General features: G+C 49.7%; 1 protein-coding gene across 3 annotated transcripts in view; it reads right to left on the reverse strand.

Annotated features, from left to right (window-relative positions):
• LOC142590303 (BTB/POZ domain-containing protein 6-B-like) overlaps positions 1-20,645 on the reverse strand; it is a 63,276-nt gene that overhangs the window by 20,809 nt on the left and 21,822 nt on the right. For all 3 annotated transcript variants that reach the window (XM_075702321.1, XM_075702320.1, XM_075702319.1), the window contains exon 3: positions 7,744-7,964. In XM_075702321.1, the coding sequence (XP_075558436.1) occupies positions 7,744-7,964 (221 nt within the window). The remainder of the gene's footprint in view (positions 1-7,743; positions 7,965-20,645) is intronic.

A 20,645-nucleotide genomic window follows, 5' to 3' on the forward strand; every position in this document is an offset into this window, starting at 1 on the left:
ATTGAATAATTTGTGTATCCATATTGAAGGTTAAAAGTGCTGTGTGTATGGAAACAGGTGATGCCTTAGGTTACAGAGCTCTTTCGAGGCCCTGTAACAGGGGTTCTGCCCTTTCTGGAGCGTTCGAGTGAGCCTCGCTGCTCCTTAGGCGCTTGGTGCGCCTTGGGGATAGGTGTAGTGTCCATTGCCTCTTGTGAGGCGCCGGACACGTGCTCTTGCGAGCGGGAAATTACCAGCGAGGGTCCCGCCTTGGAGGGCAAGACCCCTGCGCCCACCAGCCCGGAGGTCGATGGGGCTCCCTGAGGGATTTCGCTGCGCCGGCCGTTGCCAGCGCTGGAAGGGGCTGGGGAGGTTGGGGCAGCCTCGGCTGCGCCCACCTTCGGGGTCGGTGGCCCCGTCTGCTGTGTTGACGGAGCAGCGCTAGCTGCAACCGCCGCGGGGGCAGATGGCGTTGCTGCCGACTCACGGCTTGTGGGTCGGACAGCCGCCGGAGGCCGTTGTGACGCTGCCCCCTGACGCGCCACTTCGGCAAAGGTTTTCTTTGGCAGGTATGCTACCCGCCTTCGTGCCTCTTTGAACGATATATTCTCTTTCACTTTGATCGTTACTATTTCTTTTTCCTTCTTCCAGGAGGGGCACGACCGCGAGTACGCGGCGTGCTCGCCATCACAGTTCACGCAGTGTGGAGCGTTTTCGCATGTTTCAGAGGTGTGTTCTTGGGCACTACATTTGGCACAAGTTTGGCGGCCTCGGCAGCTCTGCGAGCTGTGACCGAAGCGTTGGCATTTGAAACAACGCAGTGGGTTTGGCACGTACGGCCTAACGCGGAGCTTGATGTACCCGGCCTCGATTGACTCGGGCAAGATACTTGATCCAAAAGTAATTATTAGGTGCTTCGTCTGAATCTCTTTACCATCCCGCCTGATCTTAATTCTTCTGACGTTGATCACATTTTGTTCGCTGAAGCCCTCCAGGAGTTCCGCTTCAGTCAGCTCAAGCAAATCATCATCTGACACAACACCACGGGTGGTGTTCATTGTACGGTGTGGCGTTACTGTTATGTGGGTCTCCCCGAATGACACTAATTTCTGTAGTTGCTCATATTGCTTCTGGTCGCGGAGCTCCAAGAGGAGCTCACCGCTTGCCATCCTGGACACCTTGTAACCTGGTCCAAAAACATCAGTCAAGGACTTTGAGACAAGGAATGGTGATATGTTTCGCACTGCTTTGTTTGGCTTTTCAGAGTGAATGACGTGGAACCGGGGAAAATTCTGGGTTTGGCGTCCAAAAAACTTGAAGACATCTTCGGTGCGCCCTCGTTTCTGAGGGCGATCAGCAAGGGAAGGGAAAGAAGTTTCCATGAAATATATAAAAATTCGGCAACAGCGCCGACCGCCCACCACGGAGCCCAACAAGGGGACGCGGCAGAGCTTGCATGCAAGTCTGCACGACGCCAGTCGTACGCCGTCACTATAACCGAATATGGTGTACCCAAGGTTGGATAGCCACACAGGGTTAACCCTTGCCGCCAGGAGAAAAGAAGTAATAAGAAGAGAGAAGGAGACAGGAAAGATCAAAAAGTGGGAGATAAAGACGAAGATTCGAAGAGGGAGAGACAGGAAAAGGCGACTGCCGATGTCCTCCAGGTGGGTCAGTCTGGAGGTGCCGTCTATGTGAAGCCGAGGCCGAAGAGGTGTGTTGCCTCCGCCGGGGGGCCTTAAAGGTCCGAACACCCAGCATCGGCTCAACCCCCAGGATCCCCTTTTCCCCAGACACGGCTAAGCCACGCACGGCTACACGCGGGAGGGTCCAACCCTCGTGTGCTCGGGTACGTGGTGTCGCAACACACCAAACGCCTGCTTGCGCAGACGCCCCTGCGGGGGACGCCGTTAAGAGCCACGAGTCATAGTATGGGGAACCAGCGCTGGATAGGCGGCGCGTCCAAAAAAGTGCGTTGCACGCCGCCCTGGCGACGAAACGCAGCATATTCCAGCCACACAACCAGACGACACACGCATACGCAGCCGTATTATAGTTCGTATGTTTCCGTTTTCGCGCCGCTTCAAGTGGAGTTTTTGTAAAGAAGCTAGCGCCATCAAGTGAAGAAATGACGAAAGAAGCGTTTTAAGCTTTATACATTTTTCACAGTGCGTCGCGGCGAGCACGTGTGTTTCTTTAACGGTTGCGTCGTGTATCGATGCCATGCTTGCGTGGCTGCCTGCCTCGCAAATCTAGCAGTTATGGCTCCGGTCGTGCTGCGCTATGGTTTCGGAAGTATTAGTTGGCCTGAAGATATTCCATATTTCTCTGGCCAGACATAAAAAATTCTGATGTTACTTCGCCACAGCAGTCAATGGAGAAGAAAGCTTTATCGCATCAGCTGACTCGCGCAAGCAAAGGTTTGAGTGCTCGGCTGCTTGATCCGTAACAATTCTGGCTACATTTAGCACTAATTACATTAATTTGCCGGATGCATCTCAGCGCCGAGTCCTCATCCGTATGCGCATATTTATAAACACATAGGTGGCTTAGTCGCGCGTGCGCCGGCACTATGCGCATACAACTCGTATTACAAGGCAGCTTCCCTCCTACATAATTCTTGGCAATGAATGGATAATTTTTACCTTTCGTATCGTTCACTTGGTGCGGTGGCGTTGGAAGGGGCTTGGCGGTGGCATTGCGAAGGAAAAATGGTACATATGCCGGATGGTGCATGCTATTGCTCATTTTGTTTCCGACGAAATACCGACAGCAGATTCTGCTGTTTGGTACTGTCTGCCATGGCTGACTGTCTTCACTATCGAATAAACCAAGGATACACGCAAAATTTGATTTAGAAACCAGCCCGACACCGCTTGACAGGGCGACAAGACGGGAGCTTACTCCGCTCGTCTGACTGCTTGGATCCAACGGCGCCTCCGTTCTTGTTCGTAGGGTTTAGATGGAAAGACGCAGAAGGATACATCCTCCCTCATCCCAACTTAGTTGTGGCACTTGTATACGCAACAGTATCGTCGGCGCCCTTTTGTTTTCCTTCGACTTTAAGGGCACGCAACGCAATTTTCGTCCGCGGGGGAAGCTGCATTGTGACGTTCTGACCGCCAGGGCGGCGCTGCAGGCGCCGTGAAAACTCCAGCGCTGGTTCCCCATAGCTACACCTCTGACGCACATTTATAATTTGATACTAAGTTTAAACATCTCTCCCGATCAAATTAAACTTGCTAGCGTGTCTGCGATTTATAAAGGCGCATCGTTTGACAAGCTCAACAACTACAGGAGAATATATGTCTTTTCTGTATTTGTAAAAATAACCGAACAAAATAAACAAGAGAATATCGGGTCTTAACGACAAACAGCATAATTGCAAAATAGAAGTATGGGTTCTGCAAATAGAAATCTACAGAGACCGCTTTACTTCGTATTAAAGGATACATTCTAGACGAAGTTGAAAACGAAATATATACACTAGGGATATTTCTGGGTTTCAGGAAGACATATGGCAACATACATGGCGACCGGTTTTTACGGAAACTTCCGTACTACGGTATTCGCGGTACCACGTTGCAACTGATACAATGTTACCTAGCTTTCAGAAAGCAGTACACTACTCTAAATAATATACAATCTCAAGTTGAATTCATTGAGTATATGATGTCCCACATGGACCCATCCTTGGACCTGTCTTATTCCCGTGTTTCATTAATGATGTTGCAAATATTGAGGGACATAAGAAGATAGTATTCTATGCTGATGACACAAATCTAATTTTCCCAGGTTCAAAGGCATGTGAACTGTAAAAAGAAGCTAATGTGTGGATGGGTGAGTTAAATATGTGGTTAAATGCAAACAAACTTCAGTTAGACATCGCTAAAACGAAGTACCTGCTTTTCAAACCTAAAGGAGTAACAAACACTCCATACAAACCAATTTAGTTCCAGGACGGCGAGATTCAGCAGTCGACTACAATAAAATTCTGAGGAGCCCAATTTCACGGACATCTCTCTTGGTCCTCCAACACTGACGCGATAAAAAAAGATATTTCCTTAATAATCGGCATTTTAAATAGACTAAGGTATTACATTTTATGGAATGTTAAGCTTCAAATTTACTATGGTCTACTGCATTCATACCTAACATACTATTCCTTGGTGGGGCTAACAACGGCGGGCACAAACCTAAATTCGTTAAAAAGAAAATTGTCGGCTGTGGTGAGTTTCGAACCTACGAGCCCACTCTCAGGAGCCCAATGTCTTACCCACTGAGCTAAACAGCCATCTTCTTTTCTTCATTACATGGGTGCAGAATTTTTCGGAAGAAAAACAAAGCGCTGCAGAAATTTAAGGAGACTGGAAACGCATTCAAAAGTTGGGCATGCACGCGCAAGCGTCCAATAAAGACATCTAGTCCTGCGCTGTTTCTTGTGCAGCGTACACACTACGAACGTAGGCAACGGATTACTGGAGAAACGACCGAGTTTTTCGCGGTGGTTCAGCGGGCCTGTCGCACATTCTACTGGGCCAAAGGCTATGCAGGCCAAGTAATGTGGGCATGTCATGTGATGGGTCACCGGGACCTTTCAAGGTAGGGAACGAAAAGCGTATGGTGTGATGTCTAAATAATTTTCAAGTGTCATTTGGAGAATGTCCCACAATAACACGGCAACCCTGCAATCCACATTACTCCATGGATGGAAACTTTTTCTTTAAAATACGTTCAGCAACTCTTGGTGTCAAAACCTGGTTGGAAAAAAGGGCTGTTCCGTGCCGTTGTCGACAAACTGACATTTGCGTCCACATGCGGAAGCCATTAATGATTGTTTTGTAGATTGCTGGATTAAACACCCCCGCTTGCAAAAAGTGAATATATCTGAACCATATGAATGTGTTGTACATATGAACACATATGAATACAACAACACATATGAGTACAACACATATGAATGTGTTGTGTTGCATATGAGTGTGTTGTTGAATGTGTTGTATTTAGGGCGCAACTGTGACCTTTTTTAAGGTTTTCATCGCATGCTTAAGTATGACGTGGCTAAATGAATATGCAATTGTTTCTCTTCGGGGGCGGCCGCCCCTTCCCTTGCCCCCAAATTTAAGCCTATCTCCCCAAGAGAGCAGAAAATCTGACCCAAAATAGGCGGTATGAAACAAAATGACAATTTTGATGTCTTATAATTTGGGGGCAGATGTATGCGACCAGCATCACTTACAAAGGACGGCCTTGTTAAACCAGAACGATTTATCATAGAAAATTTCCCATCACAAGCAATTACCTTCGCGCTTGTGATTGAATAAGCGGTTGAAGTACCGCGCTAACGGCCGCAATAAGATAAAAATGGTTGCAGTGGTTCTAAATGTATTTAAAAATGGGCTGCACTTCGTTGGTCGGTCTGCTTGCGTTAACCGGCTAGTTCGCGCCTCGGATGTAATAGCCGAGGCCACAAAATTGCAAGTGAAGTCAAACGATTTGGGAGGCCATGACCCTTCTAAGCCGCAGCTTTTCGCACAGAAAACCGCCGGGACAACACTGCCTACTCTCAAAAAGACCCGGTAAGCCACCCACCCTTGCGGGACACCACCACTTAGTCATCCATCCGCTCTGCGAATCTAATTGCCTGTCAGTAAGGACACGGGCGCCCATACCGACGCACTTGGAAGCGTTGCGGCTCGATGTGGCGCTTGGGCCAGGAATCCATCAAGCCCATCGACGAGAACATCAGGTAGTAGGATCGAAAGAAAAATTACGCAGATCCCACGCAATGTGGGAATCGATGTAAGCAAAGCTTTCTGTGCTGTTTGCTTTGACTAACGATAATTAGCGGTGATGTTGACGGCGAATGTTTCATTTTTTTCAACGTTCAGTCCAACGCGAAAGTTTGGAGCAACGTTAAAGGTTACCTTGCGCGCGCCCCTGCTGTTTGTCTGCGTAGTGCGCAGAACACACAGGGAGAGGTGTTTGCTTGACGCATTGTAGTGCGCCATATTTTAACCTCTGATAGGGTTGAGTATTGTCATTACCTCACATGACACATCGCATCGTGGCAGAAGCATTAAACTAATTGAATTTGGGGTTGTACGTGCCAAAACTACAGTCCGATTATGAGGCACACCGTAGTGGTGGACTCCGCATTAATTTTGACACCATGGTGTGCTTTAGCGCGTCCGTAAATCTAAGTGTATGAGCGTTTTTTATTCGGACCCCATCGAAATGCAGCTGCCACGGTCGGGATCAAATTCGCGACTTCGAGCAATGACATAGCCGCAAAGCTACCGCGGTCGGCACAGAGGTCTTGATCTGACGTTCCGACACTTCCGTGGTGTCGAGTAGACCGTGTGGTGTGCTTCAATTAATGCAGCACCTTTCCTGCACGCCCTGTGTAAGCTGTCCACTTGACATATTTGCATCGTGTTTATTTTTCAGAAATATCAGAAACGTAGCGCACCCCATCTTTAACTTGAATTTACCCCGTTTCCCAGCAACCACTGTCCTTTCTATAGTAGTAGCGTCTACTTGCCTTCTCACGTCACCTTTTTCCAATCCCGCTCCCTTCCCGTTGAATGAGAACTGCGAGCGAAAAGTGGCAAGACTGATTCACTCGTTTAGCGACTGCGTCCGTTCTACTATGTGAGCAGATGGCGAGGACTGAAGTTGGTGCAGCAACCGACACCCCTCGCCTCCCATCTCTTGCTCGTCCACACAGGATGAAACTTTTCGCGACAGCGATTTCTCACGCCAAACACTAGCTCACTCCTCGGCCTTGCCGTCTGCCATTCATCCCCAGCATGCTCTGCGTAAACCTCGTTTTACGTCATAACGCAATGTGGCGAATAGCTGAGGAGCAGGAAAGACAGCTTTTTCGAGAGAACGAACGAAATTAATTTGTGAAAAAATCTGCTCAACTCACAAGCCTGATGTTTTCAAGAAATGACGGAAGCGTGCAGAAGAACGCACTCAACAAGCTTGATTGCGATACGTTGATCTCGAAAAATCGTCGGCCGTCACCCAGCAGCGGGCAGCCAGCACGCCGCGACAGCGAGCAGCACGGAGCCGCACTTCAGAGCTAAGTTGTATGCGTGTCGAAAAGGCTCGGCAGCGTTGCACTGGCACGCGAAAAATTTTGCTATGCGCAAGGAAACTGATTCTTGCCAGAAGCTCCGAGTACGCAGGGCCAGAGCGATCAGCGAACAACCATCACGTATTCTTTTCGGAAAGGGACAGTGCCTGGCTATTTTACGAAAAGTCTTGTTCAGAATATATTCACCTTTAGTGACGTCGTGACCTTAGCCGGTTTTGTGATGTCGCGACAAACAAACTAGTTGTGGGCCGAAAACATTTCCACCAATTGCGGAAGGCTAATTGTCACAATGGCGTAGAACCGTAAAGAAGTGTTTTCCTTTGTTCGGCTAAATGAGGCAAAATAAGTTTTCGTGGTTTTCGCGACGTCTCGTGGCAAGCTGGTGAAGCGGGCGTTGCCCTGAAATCCTGGACCAATTGTGGAAGTGTAATGAAGAAAATGGAATAGAAACTGATTAGAATAGCTTTAAGTTACAGCACCCATGCTATGCGACTGTCTCACGGTGAATAAGCTCCACTACAGGATGGCCACCATTACCAGAGCAGCAGTACTTGGTTGGCCAATCAGAAGAAGTCCGCTGGTCAGATTTGGCCCTGGATCGGGATATGTAGACTTCTGCTCTCAAGCAAAGAAGTACAACAAAGAAGAGGGAACTTTACCGCAAGAGGCCACGGAAACCCTCTGGGTGCAAGTCAGTGATGACTATGCGGTCCTCCTTGGCGAAGTCGCCATAAAACATGGCCTTGAACACTTCACTCTGTAAAGCCAGGATCATCTTATGCGCCTTGAAGGTTTCACGCAGGCCTGGGAAATGCCCGCATTCAACATAGAACTCCACATCAGCAAGGTCGCCGGACTCGAGAGACTTGGACAACGAGACCTGCAAAAAAAAAATAATAATAATAACGAGTGGCGCAAAGACGATGTGCGACGACGTCGCCTAATTTCGCAGCGACAGATGCAGCGATCACCACGAGAAGTATGAGTGCTGCACTCTCGCGTGTGACGTCAGCTGGGAAACTTCACTGAAGAGCAGCGTATTCGCTCGCTGCCTGAGAGCTGTTTGTCCTTTCGAGGAAGACACATATATCTTAGTTCCGTTACGTTTTCTACTGCTTGATTTTGTTTTGTTGCAGTGATACCCTGCAAGGTGTTAGATTTAGTTTCATATCTCGCTACACAATATTAGCTAGCATAATTCTGCAGCAGCGGTATGCATACAAAAATGACTTTCTCAGTCCGAAATGTTAGCTAGAGCGCAACAAAACAAGTGATGTTTGCTCATTTATATTAATCAGTGCAAGAACTTATAAAACCTTAATTAGTAGTGTTTATTCTACTTCGTTTATTAACTACGTGAAAAAGAGCAGCCGTTACCCGTGCATGGGAGCCATACTAATATATAACTTATTGTTTAAATCAATATAAGAACTGTGCCGACCGGACTTTTCTGGTTGAGTTTTTTGAAACGACGAAACGACTGCCGGCAAATTGCACTACTAGAGTACATAGATAATGTTAATACAATATAGCTTGTAAACCGCCGTAAACCAATGAACAAAACGGTGATGAGTGTACGTGTGCCGCAGTGCTGATGTGGTCATAGCGGGAAAGTTAAATATACAAATTTTTTTCTGCCTGGTCGCTAGCTGCGTCATAATGCTCGCTGAGAAGACCGACAAACATACAGTGCGAGGCACCTTGAGAAATAATGGTATTTAAACGTCCAAGACCTTAGAAAAAAGAAAGATTCAATGATCGCGACGGGATATACCAAGTCGTCCTGATAGGTGTAGAAGTCCGTAGTTGTAACGAAATTATTTTTGAGCAGCTCTGATAGTTTCCACGCAACACTGGTTGCTTGTGGGCTGTCAAATGCTCATATGCTGCTGCCTAAAGTTCACGGCACGATGCGAAAATGTGCTCGCAGCGAAAGGGAAATATTCTACGCGCACATGCATGGATGCAGGCGCGCAGTCGGTCACCGCGAACCCGTGCGATCGCTGCATTGAGGCCTCATTCTGTTATCCTCCATTTAGTTATACAGACAGCCCACTATAAGAAGGGCACGCCGACGAAGTGTTTCTATCATAGAACGCTTGTACCTTTGTCTCGCTTTGTTTCTTTCCAAACTCTGGGAGCTGCCGCTCCCGTGTTGTGGCAATGGACGAAGCAGCCCTCGAAGACCTTCCTAGACCCAAGCCATCAGTCCAGGAAACGTGGAAATGCGTCAAGTGACACGGACAGTGAGGCAACCGAGTTGTACTCGACCAGCGTCAACTCGTCGGACGACGATTTCAAGCTTGCCATGAGCCGAACCACAAAAAGAAGAGTGCTACGGAGGTCATCGTCGCCAAGTGTCTCCACCGTGAAGACAACACAACAGCGCTGGCCGCACACTATGCTCTTCATACTTGTGGACCCACTGTCAAATCTGCGACTCCTAAACAGGCAAGTCCTTTCTGCGTTTCTTGAGGGAATCGCGCCAAATGAGATGAAGGACGTGAGAATAAACGCACGGAAGAATATCCTTGCAGTAGATGTTCTACACCGTAGTGCACTGCAAAGCCTGCGGCACGTAACGGAGATCGACAAAGTACAAGTGCGATCCATGATACCTACTGGCTGCAATGGGACTATCGGCGTCATTTATGATGTCGATATTTCTATACCAACCGACGACTTACCTATATTAATAAAGCCAACTACAGAAGGCACTCTTATTCCGCACATCACAAGACTTGGCAACACCCGTTGCCTGAAGCTGTGGTTTGATGGAGACAGCCTTCCCTCACATGTCAAAGTTGGCCACGTCCGCCATCCAGTCCGCCCATACATACCAAAGCCCCTGCAATGCTACAAATGCTGCAAGATGGGACACGTAAAAGGTGTCTGTAGGAATAACCTCGTGTGCCCACGGTGCGCCGAATCTCATTCAGCAGATGCCTGCCGCGCAACTGTGTTAATGTGCCCTAACTGCCATGGTACTCATGAGGCCTCATCCAATGATTGCCCGCGGGTGCGGAACGAGCGAGCAGTACTCAAACGTATGGTACGGGACCATTCAACACACAAAGAGGCTGCCGCTACTCTCAGGCGACGACGACATAGGCACCGAAGAGAAGCACGAAGAGTTACGTCTACTGAAAGATATACACCATTTTCCGGCAAAGCGGCTACCGTATCAACGCCGACTTCCACAAAGACAGACACTGCGAAAACGAAAAAAGGGGCAAGTCGCGCACCTCCTGAAAAGTGGCCTACACTTCCACGAGCACAACCTGCCTCGGAGTCACATCAAATTCCGCCACCCTCAATGACCTCACGAACGGCGGATGGGACGACAAATGAGGATCGCCAAGTCATAGTGATGCTGAAGTCACTTATGGACGCCATGCGCATTCTACTGAGCAGCGTGAAAACCCCGTCGGCACAGAGCGCACTGCAGGTGCAGGACACCTTGAGTCCGGTGCTTGCGGCTCTAGGGTAAAACCACGGCCCGAGAGATGCCGTCGTTTCAAGAGGAAGTCAAGAATGCATCAGTGTTTCAGTGGAACTCCAGAGGGCTTAAGTCACGCATGTCCGACTTTAGACAGTTTGTCTTGACGCACCAGTTCCCCATTATCGTGATTTGCGAGCCCAACCTGTCAGCTCCCATCAGACTGTCCGGGTATGAGTGTACCCACGGAGAGTGCAGCAAGGTTGCTGTGTTTATACGCCGTGGCTTGACTTATGTACATCACCGAGTGCCTCCTGACGAAGCAAATCAATACGTTTGCTTAACAGTGAAGAAGAAAACGCTCACGTTTACAATTCTTAGAGCCTATTCATCTCCAGCAAGCCGTCTAGATTGTGAGCGCCTACGGGGAATTTTGACGTCGACTCCACAGCCGTGGGTGCTCACTGGTGACATTAACGCCCACCATTAACTATGGGGAAGCTCCAAACTTAACTCTAGAGGCAGAACATTGGTGTCCTTTGCCTCTGAACACGAATTTTGCTTGAAGATTGCTTGACGAGGACGACGACGACGAAGTGTCCTGTGTGGAACGCTGCCTTTTTGTCTCTGAGAATTTAAAGCTACTTTGTGGGAGACGCCACTCCCTTAACTACGGCGATGGACGTGGAGTCGCCTGGAGAGGTTCCTGGTCCCTCTACGTCAACAGCGACCGCACCGAGAAAGCGGTCTAGTCGCCCGAGTGACACCTACAGCGAGGACACTGTGATCTACTCAGGGACCAGTGATGAAACCTCGGATGACAGCGATTTCGTGCCCGTAGCGAAGCACAAAGCAAAGAGAAGGCTCGTCAGGACGTCTCCTTCCACAAGTAAGGCAACTGTGATCCCGACGCGAAAGCCATCAGACCTCACCATTTTATATGTGCCTGTGGCTGCTAGCGACAATCTGAACCGGATCAACCGCCAAGCCACATCTGTATCGCTCGAGGCACTTGTTCCGGGTCAGATCAAAGATATAAGGATCAACGGCCGTAAGAACATCCTCGCTATAGATGTCACAAACCGCAGCGCGCTAGACATTCTGAGCAACGTTAAGGTGCTGGATAGCATCAACGTACGCTGCTATAAACAAGACCATCATGACTCTACGGCCGGCGTTGTGTATGACGTAGATAATTCCATAAGCGATGCTGACCTGCATATACTCATCAAGCCGGCGACAGAGGGAATTGCCATATTGCAAGCCCGCCGCCTGGGAAACTCGCAGTGTGTCAAGTTAACTTTCAAAGGAGACAGCCTACCGTCCCACGTCAAGGTCGGTCACTTCCGACACATTGTACGGCCTTTTGTGCCAAAGCCGCTTCAGTGCAGGAAGTGTCAAAGGATAGGGCACGTTAGTGCGGTTTACACAAACGCTGCCGTATGCTCACGGTGCTCTGGCCCGCACAGCTCCGACGCCTGTCGTGCAGAAAACCAAAAGTGCGCAAATTGTCGGGGCTCTCACGATGCAACATCGAAGAATTGCCCACATGTGAAAAATGAGGCGAAAGTCTTGAGGCAAATGGTCAGGGATGGTTCCTCGCACAGGGAGGCTGCCGCTAAGGTGCGACGTCGACGTTCACGTCGCCGGAGATCTAGGAAACCCACTGCTATTGCTAAGGATGCACCGCGTCCACTGACAGTCCAGCAACTTCTGCATACAACTAGCAATAGCAGCAATGAGATTCCTCAGCAGAATGTCTCCCATATCATTGCCTCAAGCGAGGAGTGGCCGCCATTGCCACGGCTAGATCCACCAGCGGAGCGACAAGATGTAGCACGCTCGCCGAATCATGCTTCACCTTCTGGCAGCAACCAAGACAACGACAAACAAGTTGTCACCATGATAAGGGCCCTTATGAACACGCTACGAGCACTGCTGACCGCCATACACACTCCGGCGGCTCGAGGCGCACTTCAAATACTGGATGCCCTGTATCCGGTACTGTCCGGTCTTGAGAAGCACCATGGCTGCTCCTCTACATTCGTTCCTTAAAGAGGTCAAGGAAGCGTCTATCTTCCAATGGAATGTCAGAGGCATTAAATCGCGTATTTCGGACTTTCGTCCGTTTGTTTTTAAGAACAAATTTCCAATCATCGTCATTTGTGAACCCAACGTTGAGAGCGCCATCCGCCTATCAGGATATGCAGCTTTCATGTCTGCCACCTGTACCGACCGCAGCAAAGTCATTGTTTATATCAGATGCGATTTCACATATGTTTTACACCCAGTGGCACCTGATGACGACAATCAGTATGTGTGTTTGACTATAAAATGCAAGAACGTCGCACTCACGCTCATAGGTGCCTACATTTCACCTAATAGTCGATTTGACAACGCACGACTGGGTGCAATTTTAACAGCGACACCTGGACCATGGGTTATTACCGGCGACTTCAATGCGCATCATCCGCTATGGGGAAGCTTAAAGATGGACTGTCGAGGCAGACGTGTACTATCCTTCGCGTCGGACCATGAGCTCTGCTGCCTAAATGATGGCAGTCCCACTTTTCTGCGGGGATTGACATACAGCAGCTGCCTGGACTTGACATTTGTTTCAAGATGCCTCAGTGCCAGTGTGAAATGGTTCACGGACAACGAAACGCATGGTAGTGACCACGTTCCAACATATGTCAAAATCGACGGCATACGCAAGTCACACTCTACTACAGTTCTTCATCACATCGACTGGCCTAAATACACATTGCTCATGGAGAAGAATTGCCAAGAGATCCAGGACTGTCTGCCTGGCAACATCGAGAAGCTAATTAACGCTGCTGCTCAAGAAGCAACAAGATCTTTCAGGCCTATTCCTAAATTTTCTGAATTCGAAGCTGAATTGGAGCGGCTTCGAGCAATCCGCCGTCGCGCGGAAAGAAGGTACAGGCGCACCAAGTCCATCTACGACCTACGGGAGGCGAGACGCATACAGAAGAAGATCCAGCGTCGGATTAACTCCCTGCAGTCTCTAAGATGGAAGACCTTCTGTGATACCCTTGATCCACGTAAACCCCTGTCACATATATGGAGAACAGTGCGTGGTCTTCGAACATCACCGCAACAACGCCACCCCTTCAAATGCCTGGCTCTCTACCAAGGTCGCAGAGAGATCGACGTAGCGGAGGACTTCTGTTTCAAAGTTGCTGGTTTACCGCCATCGTTTGCTATACGTGATCCCCGTGATGTTCCAATCTCGCGGGATTCTCGTATGGACAATCTGTTTTCCATCGAGGAGTTGCAGGCGGCGTTGGCAGCGTGCAGACGTTCCTCATCGCCTGGGCCTGACGGGGTGACATACGCAGCTCTTGGAAACCTCGGCCACACAGCCCGGCATGCACTTCTAGACGTGTACAATAATTCATGGCGTGATGGAGAAGTTCCGGCTGCATGGAAGTCCAGCCGCCTTGTGCCTTTGCTCAAGCCAGGTAAATCACCCCTAGATGTGGCGTCTTATCGTCCCATTGCTCTGGCCAGTTGTCTAGGAAAGGTGATGGAGAGGATGGTGCTGACGCGTCTATAGTGGTATCTAGAACACTACCGGTTATATCCTGACGCTATGGCAGGCTTTCGACGCGGACGCTCTTCTATAGACAACGTTATAGATCTTGTCTCGTCTGTTCAGCACGAAAAAAGCCTCACGAGACTGTCAGCGGCGATGTTCCTGGATGTCAAAGGCGCATATGACAACGTAACCCATCAAGCCATCCTGGACGCCTTGGGTGAGGTCGGCCTAGGCGGCCTTGTTTTTCGGTGGATATCCAGCTTCTTGAAGGACAGGTCATTCTTTGTGCAAACAGAGGACGGTGCGTCATCACAACGCAACACGTACCGAGGCGTACCACAAGGCGGAGTTTTGAGCCCCACTCTATTTAACCTGGTGCTCATCGACCTGGTCCATACCCTTCCGGAATCCGTCCATGTGTCGATCTATGCAGACGATATATGCATTTGGTCATCAGGAGCGACGCGTCCTCAGGTGCGCGCCAGACTTCAAAAAGCGGCCACACTAACATCAGGTTATCTTCGAGCACGAGGTCTGGAGCTGTCCTGCGAGAAGTGCTCTATAGTCGCTTTCACGCGTAAAGCAATGAAACCGTACGTTATAAGAATTAATGGACAGCCAATTGCCTACGAGAAGACGCACCGGTTTCTAGGAGTGATAATAGATCGCGACCTTTCCTGGAGTCCTCAAATATCCTACCTAAAAAGGAAATTAGTCATGATAACCCACGTGCTCAGATTTCTTGCGGGCAAGTCATGGGGTGCGTCTGTGAGTGCGATGCTCCAACTCTATAACGCACTGTTCCTCGGTCTCCTGCGCTATAGCTTACCTGTACTGGGTGGGACCGGCAAGACCAACCTCCGTGCCCTCCAATCTGTACAAGCGCAAGCTCTGCGAATTTGCCTTGGTCTTCCCAGATGTGCGTCCACGGCTGCAACAATAGCCATCGCGCATGACCACCCCATCAACACGTATCTTCAAGTCGACACTTTAAGGATGCATATCAGGCACTTCGCCCGCCTTCCATCGCGTCATCTCGCCTCCCTTCCTGCCGCTCGACCTCGTTCAGCGTTTAGCAAGATTATTGCCGCCAACCATGGAATTTTACCATCAAACTTCACGCCTGCAGCACGACCACCTCAACCGCTGTGGTGCCTCCATCCACTCCAGGCTCTTCTTGCTATTCCCGGTATCAAAAGGAAAACGGAGATGTCCACTTTCGCCCTCAAACAAACCGTGCTTTCAGTGCTACATGAACAGCACAGAGGACGCATCCATGTTTACACAGACGGTTCTGTATCCTCTAATAGTTCTGCTGGAGCAGTGGTGATTCCCGCAGAGTGCGTCACCCTCAAGTTCAAGACATCTCACATTACGTCATCGACGGCTGCAGAACTCGCAGCTATCCGTGCTGCTCTGGAGTTTATAGTTCACAAATCATCACATTCATGGTCCATCTTATGTGACTCCAAGGCAGCTCTTCAGTGTCTGATGTCTCCTTTCAACCATGGACCAAATGAGCACCTAGTCGCAGACATCCGACTGCTCCACCATCACGCAATCAACAAGGGACACAGCATCATCTACCAGTGGATACCGGGACACTGTGGAATTTCAGGAAATGACAGTGCGGATGACGCTGCCCGGTCGGCTCATGATGGTGCCCAGATTATACCCATACCGCTGTCAAGAACAGACGCAGCCACAAGTCTTCGCTCCCTCGCCCGCGAGCTTACGCAGAATCTGTGGAACACCAGTGATTTCACGAACGCACGTCTCCACAAATTGGATCCACGTCTGCAACTCCGCCTACCACCAGGGTTGCCACGAGCGGAAGCAACACTTCTGTGCCGCCTGTGGCTCGGCGTGGCATTCACGAACTCATATTCATTCCGCATTGGCGTGGCCGACAGCCCTACTTGTGACACCTGCGGCTGCGAGGAGACGATTCAACACCTCCTATGTGACTGTCCCCGTTACGCAGTGCGAAGAAAAGTGCTCGTGACCGCTCTCGCAAAACTGGACAATCGCCCCTTTACAGAGGAAAAAGCTCTAGGACATTGGTCCAGACGGGCTTCGGCACTGAAGGCCTTAAGGGCTCTGTAGAAGTTTTTAAGGAACTGCGAATTGTGCGACCGCCTTTGAACGTTGTAGCGCGTAGTTTCGCGCTACTGTGTGAATTTTCTCTTTCTTTTTCCATTTTTTTCCCTCTTCTTCTTTCTCCTTTTATTCCCTTTACCCCTTTCCCCAGCACAGGGTAGCCAGCCGGTACTTACACTGGCTAACCTCCCTGTCTTTCCTCTCCTTTGTCTCCTCCTCCTTTGCTTGACAAATGATGGTAGCCCTACGTATCTGCGTGGATCAGCGTATAGCAGCTGCTTGGACCTAACCTTCGTTTCACGGTCGCTTTCGAGAAACGTGCACTGGTTTTCCGATTTAGAAACACGGGGTAGCGACCACGTCCCAACCTATTTGAAAATCGAAGGTTTGACAGCTCCAAGTTCTCCAGAACCGTCCAGTGCACCGATTGGCCTAAATACAAAATAATAATGGAAGACTGTTGTCGTGACGGCACCTCTTATAACCTACAGGGCGCGATAAAGGATGCCATACAAACAACCACGCATTTGCTTTCGAGGAGTTCTTCCCGCACCGATTTCGACATCGAACTAGCAAAACTTCGAGCAATTCGCAGTCGTGCGGAGCGAAGATATAGACGCACGAAATCCAATCATGATTTGAGATTGGCTAGACGAACACAAAAGAAAATACAGCGTCACATGAACAAGCTGGCTTCGCGACAATGGACATCCTTTTGCGAGTCCCTGGATCCGCGAAAACCTTTGTCGCTTATATGGAGGACTTCGTGGCCTTCGCACAACCTTTGGTCAGGGCCACCCGTTTAAAGCTCTGGTACTTTATCTACAATGTAGAGGTATTGACGTCGCTGACTCTTTCTGCAGAAATATTGCTGGCGAGGAAAATTCCGATGGGACGGGTACGGGAACGCTCGACCACCCACTGTTCTCACGCGATCCCCGCATGGAATGCCCTCTTTCTATGGAAGAACTAGAAGCTGCGTTGGCTTTGTGCAGGCGTTCTTCAGCGCCAGGACCTGACGGTATTACATACCGTTCCCTGTGTAACCTAGGAGACCAAGCTTGGAAGGCACTCTTGCTCTTGTACAACGACTCCTGGAAGACGGGTACGGTTCCGCAAGAGTGGAAGTCAAGTCGCCTCATTCCACTTCTCAAAGCTGGCAAGTCGCTTTTGGACATTTCCTCCTACCGTCCGATCGCGCTTGCCAGCTGTGTCGGAAAAACAACGGAAAGAATGATTTTAACACGTCTGGAATGGTACTTAGAGTACTATGAAATCTATCCACATGCTATGGCCGGATTCAGACGGGGCCGTTCGTCAACAGACAGCGCTGTTGACTTGATAACATTTGTGCAACACCAAAAGGCCTGTAAGCGACTATCTGCTGCTCTCTTTCTAGACGTTGAAGGAGCTTATGATAATGTCACCCATGAAGCCATCCTTAGCACGTGAGAAGCCGTCGGACTTGGTGGTATGATGTATATGTGGGTGTGCAACTACTTACAGAAAAGACCATTCTACGTGCACACAGAAAATGGCCCGACATCCGAGCATTACGGTAGCCGAGGAGTCCCTCAAGGCGGAGTGCTTAGCCAGACTCTTTTCAATCTCACCCTCAGTGGATTAGTTTACAACCCGCCAAGCACCGTACGTGTTTCCATCTATGCGGACGACATCTGAATTTGGGCATCAGGTGTGACACGACTTCAGCTTCGCGCTCGGCTTCAGAAGGCAGCCACAATGGCATCTTGCTACCTTCGTGAACAAGGACTTGAAATTTCATGCGGAAAGTGCGCAATGGTGGCATTCACGAGGAAGCCAATGTCTGGTTACGGCGTATCTATTAACGCACAACTTATACCATACAGCAGAAGTCACAGGTTCTTGGGAGTCGTAATTGACAGAGACCTGTCTTGGACTCCGCACGTCAGTTACGTGAAAAAGCGGCTGACTGCTATCTGTCACCTGTTCAGGTTTTGCAGGAAAAAGTTGGGGAGTATCTATACACGTTATGTTACAGTTGTACATGCCGTCGTTCGTTGGATTCCTGCGATACAGCCTGCCTGCAATATCTAGCGCCTGCAAGACTAACCTGCGTACGATTCAGAGTATTCAAGCCCAAGCCTTTAAGATATGTCTTGGCTTACCACGCAGTGCATCAACGGCTGAAACCATTGCCCTTGCGCAGGATTACACAATCACGACGCACATTACCGTTGAGACAATACGTATGCATCTCGGGGATTATGCTAGGACCCCTTCCCACCACTTGGCGAGCCTCACTGTTGCAAGGCCCTGCTCAACATTTAGCGGTATTGTCAGTGCACATCGTGCATCGTTTACTTCAGGGTACGCACCTGCGGCCGAGCCAGCGTTTCCTCCGTGGTGTATGAGCCGTCCACAAGTACATATAATGATTGCAGGACTACAGAAGACAGATCTACCGGCCCCTGCTCTAAAACAGCTGAGCTTACTTCTTCTGCATGAAAAGTACAGCAACCACGTGCACATCTATATCGATGGATCGACTACGCCGTGCAGTTCTGGTGGTGCCGTGGTTATACCAACGCGAGGAATGACACTGCGGTTCAAGACATCGCATGTCACGACCTCAACGGCGGCAGAACTAACGGCCCTGCGTCGAGCGCTGGAATTCATTGATCCTGAAAGACCTGGAAAATGGGCTGTGTTCTGTGATTCAAAACAGGCATTACAGTGCACGCTGTCAGTTCTCCGACACGGATGTCATGAGCAATTGACATGCGAAGTCGTGAAACTTTACCATGATGTCCAACAAAAAGGCCACGAGGTCGTTTTTCAATGGGTACCTGGCCACTGTGGAATCAGTGGCAATGATTCCGCCGATAACGCTGCTCGCACAGCACATCAAGAAGAGCACAGCGTTCGAATTCCACTTTCGAGGACTGACGCTGCAAGGCAGCTTCGACACCTGGCACGCAGTCTCACAGTGACCGAGTGGAACTCGCCAAACTTACGACTTACACGACTTCATCGACTAAACCCCTCCCTGCAACTCCGACCTCCACTCGGACTTCCTCGACGTGAAGCTACGCTTCTCTGTCGCCTTTGGTTAGGAGTTGCCTTCACAAAGGCATACTCTACATTAATTGGAGTGACTGACAGAGCAGCATGTGAGGTCTGTGGCACCGAAAAAAACATCGACCACGTGCTGTGCCATTGAAGATATGCCCTAGAGAGACAAGAACTTGCCAAAGCCTTCCAAAAACTGGACAATCGGCCGCTTTCTGTGCAGGTGCTGCTGGAACACCGCCCCCATCGCCTGTCGGCCCATAAAGCGGGGAAGGCGCTTTTGTGTTTAAGAACGACGGGTTTGTGCGACCATCTGTGACTATTATTGCAATTTCTATAAAACCACACGCGTCAGCGAACTTGCCGCAGTTTCCTTCTTTCCTTCCCTCCTCTCTCTCCCTGTTATCTTTGTTTTCCCCTTTCCCATTCCCCCGGTGTAGGGTAGCCAACCGGACGTTATTCTGGTTAGCCTCCCTGCCTTCTACTTTTCTCTTTCCTCCTCCTCCTCCTCCACTATAAGAACATACTTCACATGGTTTTCTCACAGCGTTTGCCTAGCTTTCACGCAAGAAATCAGTTCGGGAGACCCCATCGCGGCGACCGCGCGCATTGGCGTTCTCTGTACGTATTCGGTGAAGAGATAGCGTCTGTGAACCATTATGTCCTTTCAGTTTGCCCAAGATTATTATTTCGACAGTAAAAACTTCCCTCGTTTTGACAGTACCTACATATATGTCCAGGAGGGCTGCCGCATGTTGTTTTTATTGAGCGCCGTAAGCGAAACCTGTCAGGAGCGCGCCGCGTGATCCCTCGTACTACGCAAGGGGGGCGCTTCCGACAGATGGCGACTCCGTAAGTTCTCGCCCCCAATAATAGCTGAGAGCGTAATTAGAAGCTACATTTTCGCACTCGTACAAAAACCAAACACCGCCGAACGCGCCTCTGGCGGCTTCTTTTAATAGCTCTGTATTAACGCCACAGCGTTACAGATATCGTGTCGCAGAAAAGCCGGTGTCGGCGGCGTTCGCCGTAAGCGAAAAATCCCGGAATGCAATTTATAAATAAAAACAACTTGCAAGATGGGCTGGGCGGGAATCGAACCAGAGTGTCCGGAGTGTGATGCGGAGACGCTACAGCGCAGCCATGAGTTCGATGGTTCAAAGCGCGACAAAAGTGCCTCTGGTGAATGCGGTGTTGTCTTAGAAACGTGCTGTAGCAAGTTATACTGTGGTGTATATCGGTAATTATGAGCATGTAAATTACAGACGTCGCAGTTAAACGAGTAGCGAAGTACGTTTCCGCTATATTTCTTCTGCGCTTGGCGCACACACACAGCCATCTTGCGGCAAACACAGAAGACCCCCTCCTCGAAATGTACGGCGCAGCCCCGACGGGTGGCGCGCCACTCG

Source organism: Dermacentor variabilis, chromosome 8 (assembly GCF_050947875.1).
Source record: "Dermacentor variabilis isolate Ectoservices chromosome 8, ASM5094787v1, whole genome shotgun sequence".
In the NCBI taxonomy this organism is placed as follows: Eukaryota; Metazoa; Arthropoda; class Arachnida; order Ixodida; family Ixodidae; genus Dermacentor; species Dermacentor variabilis.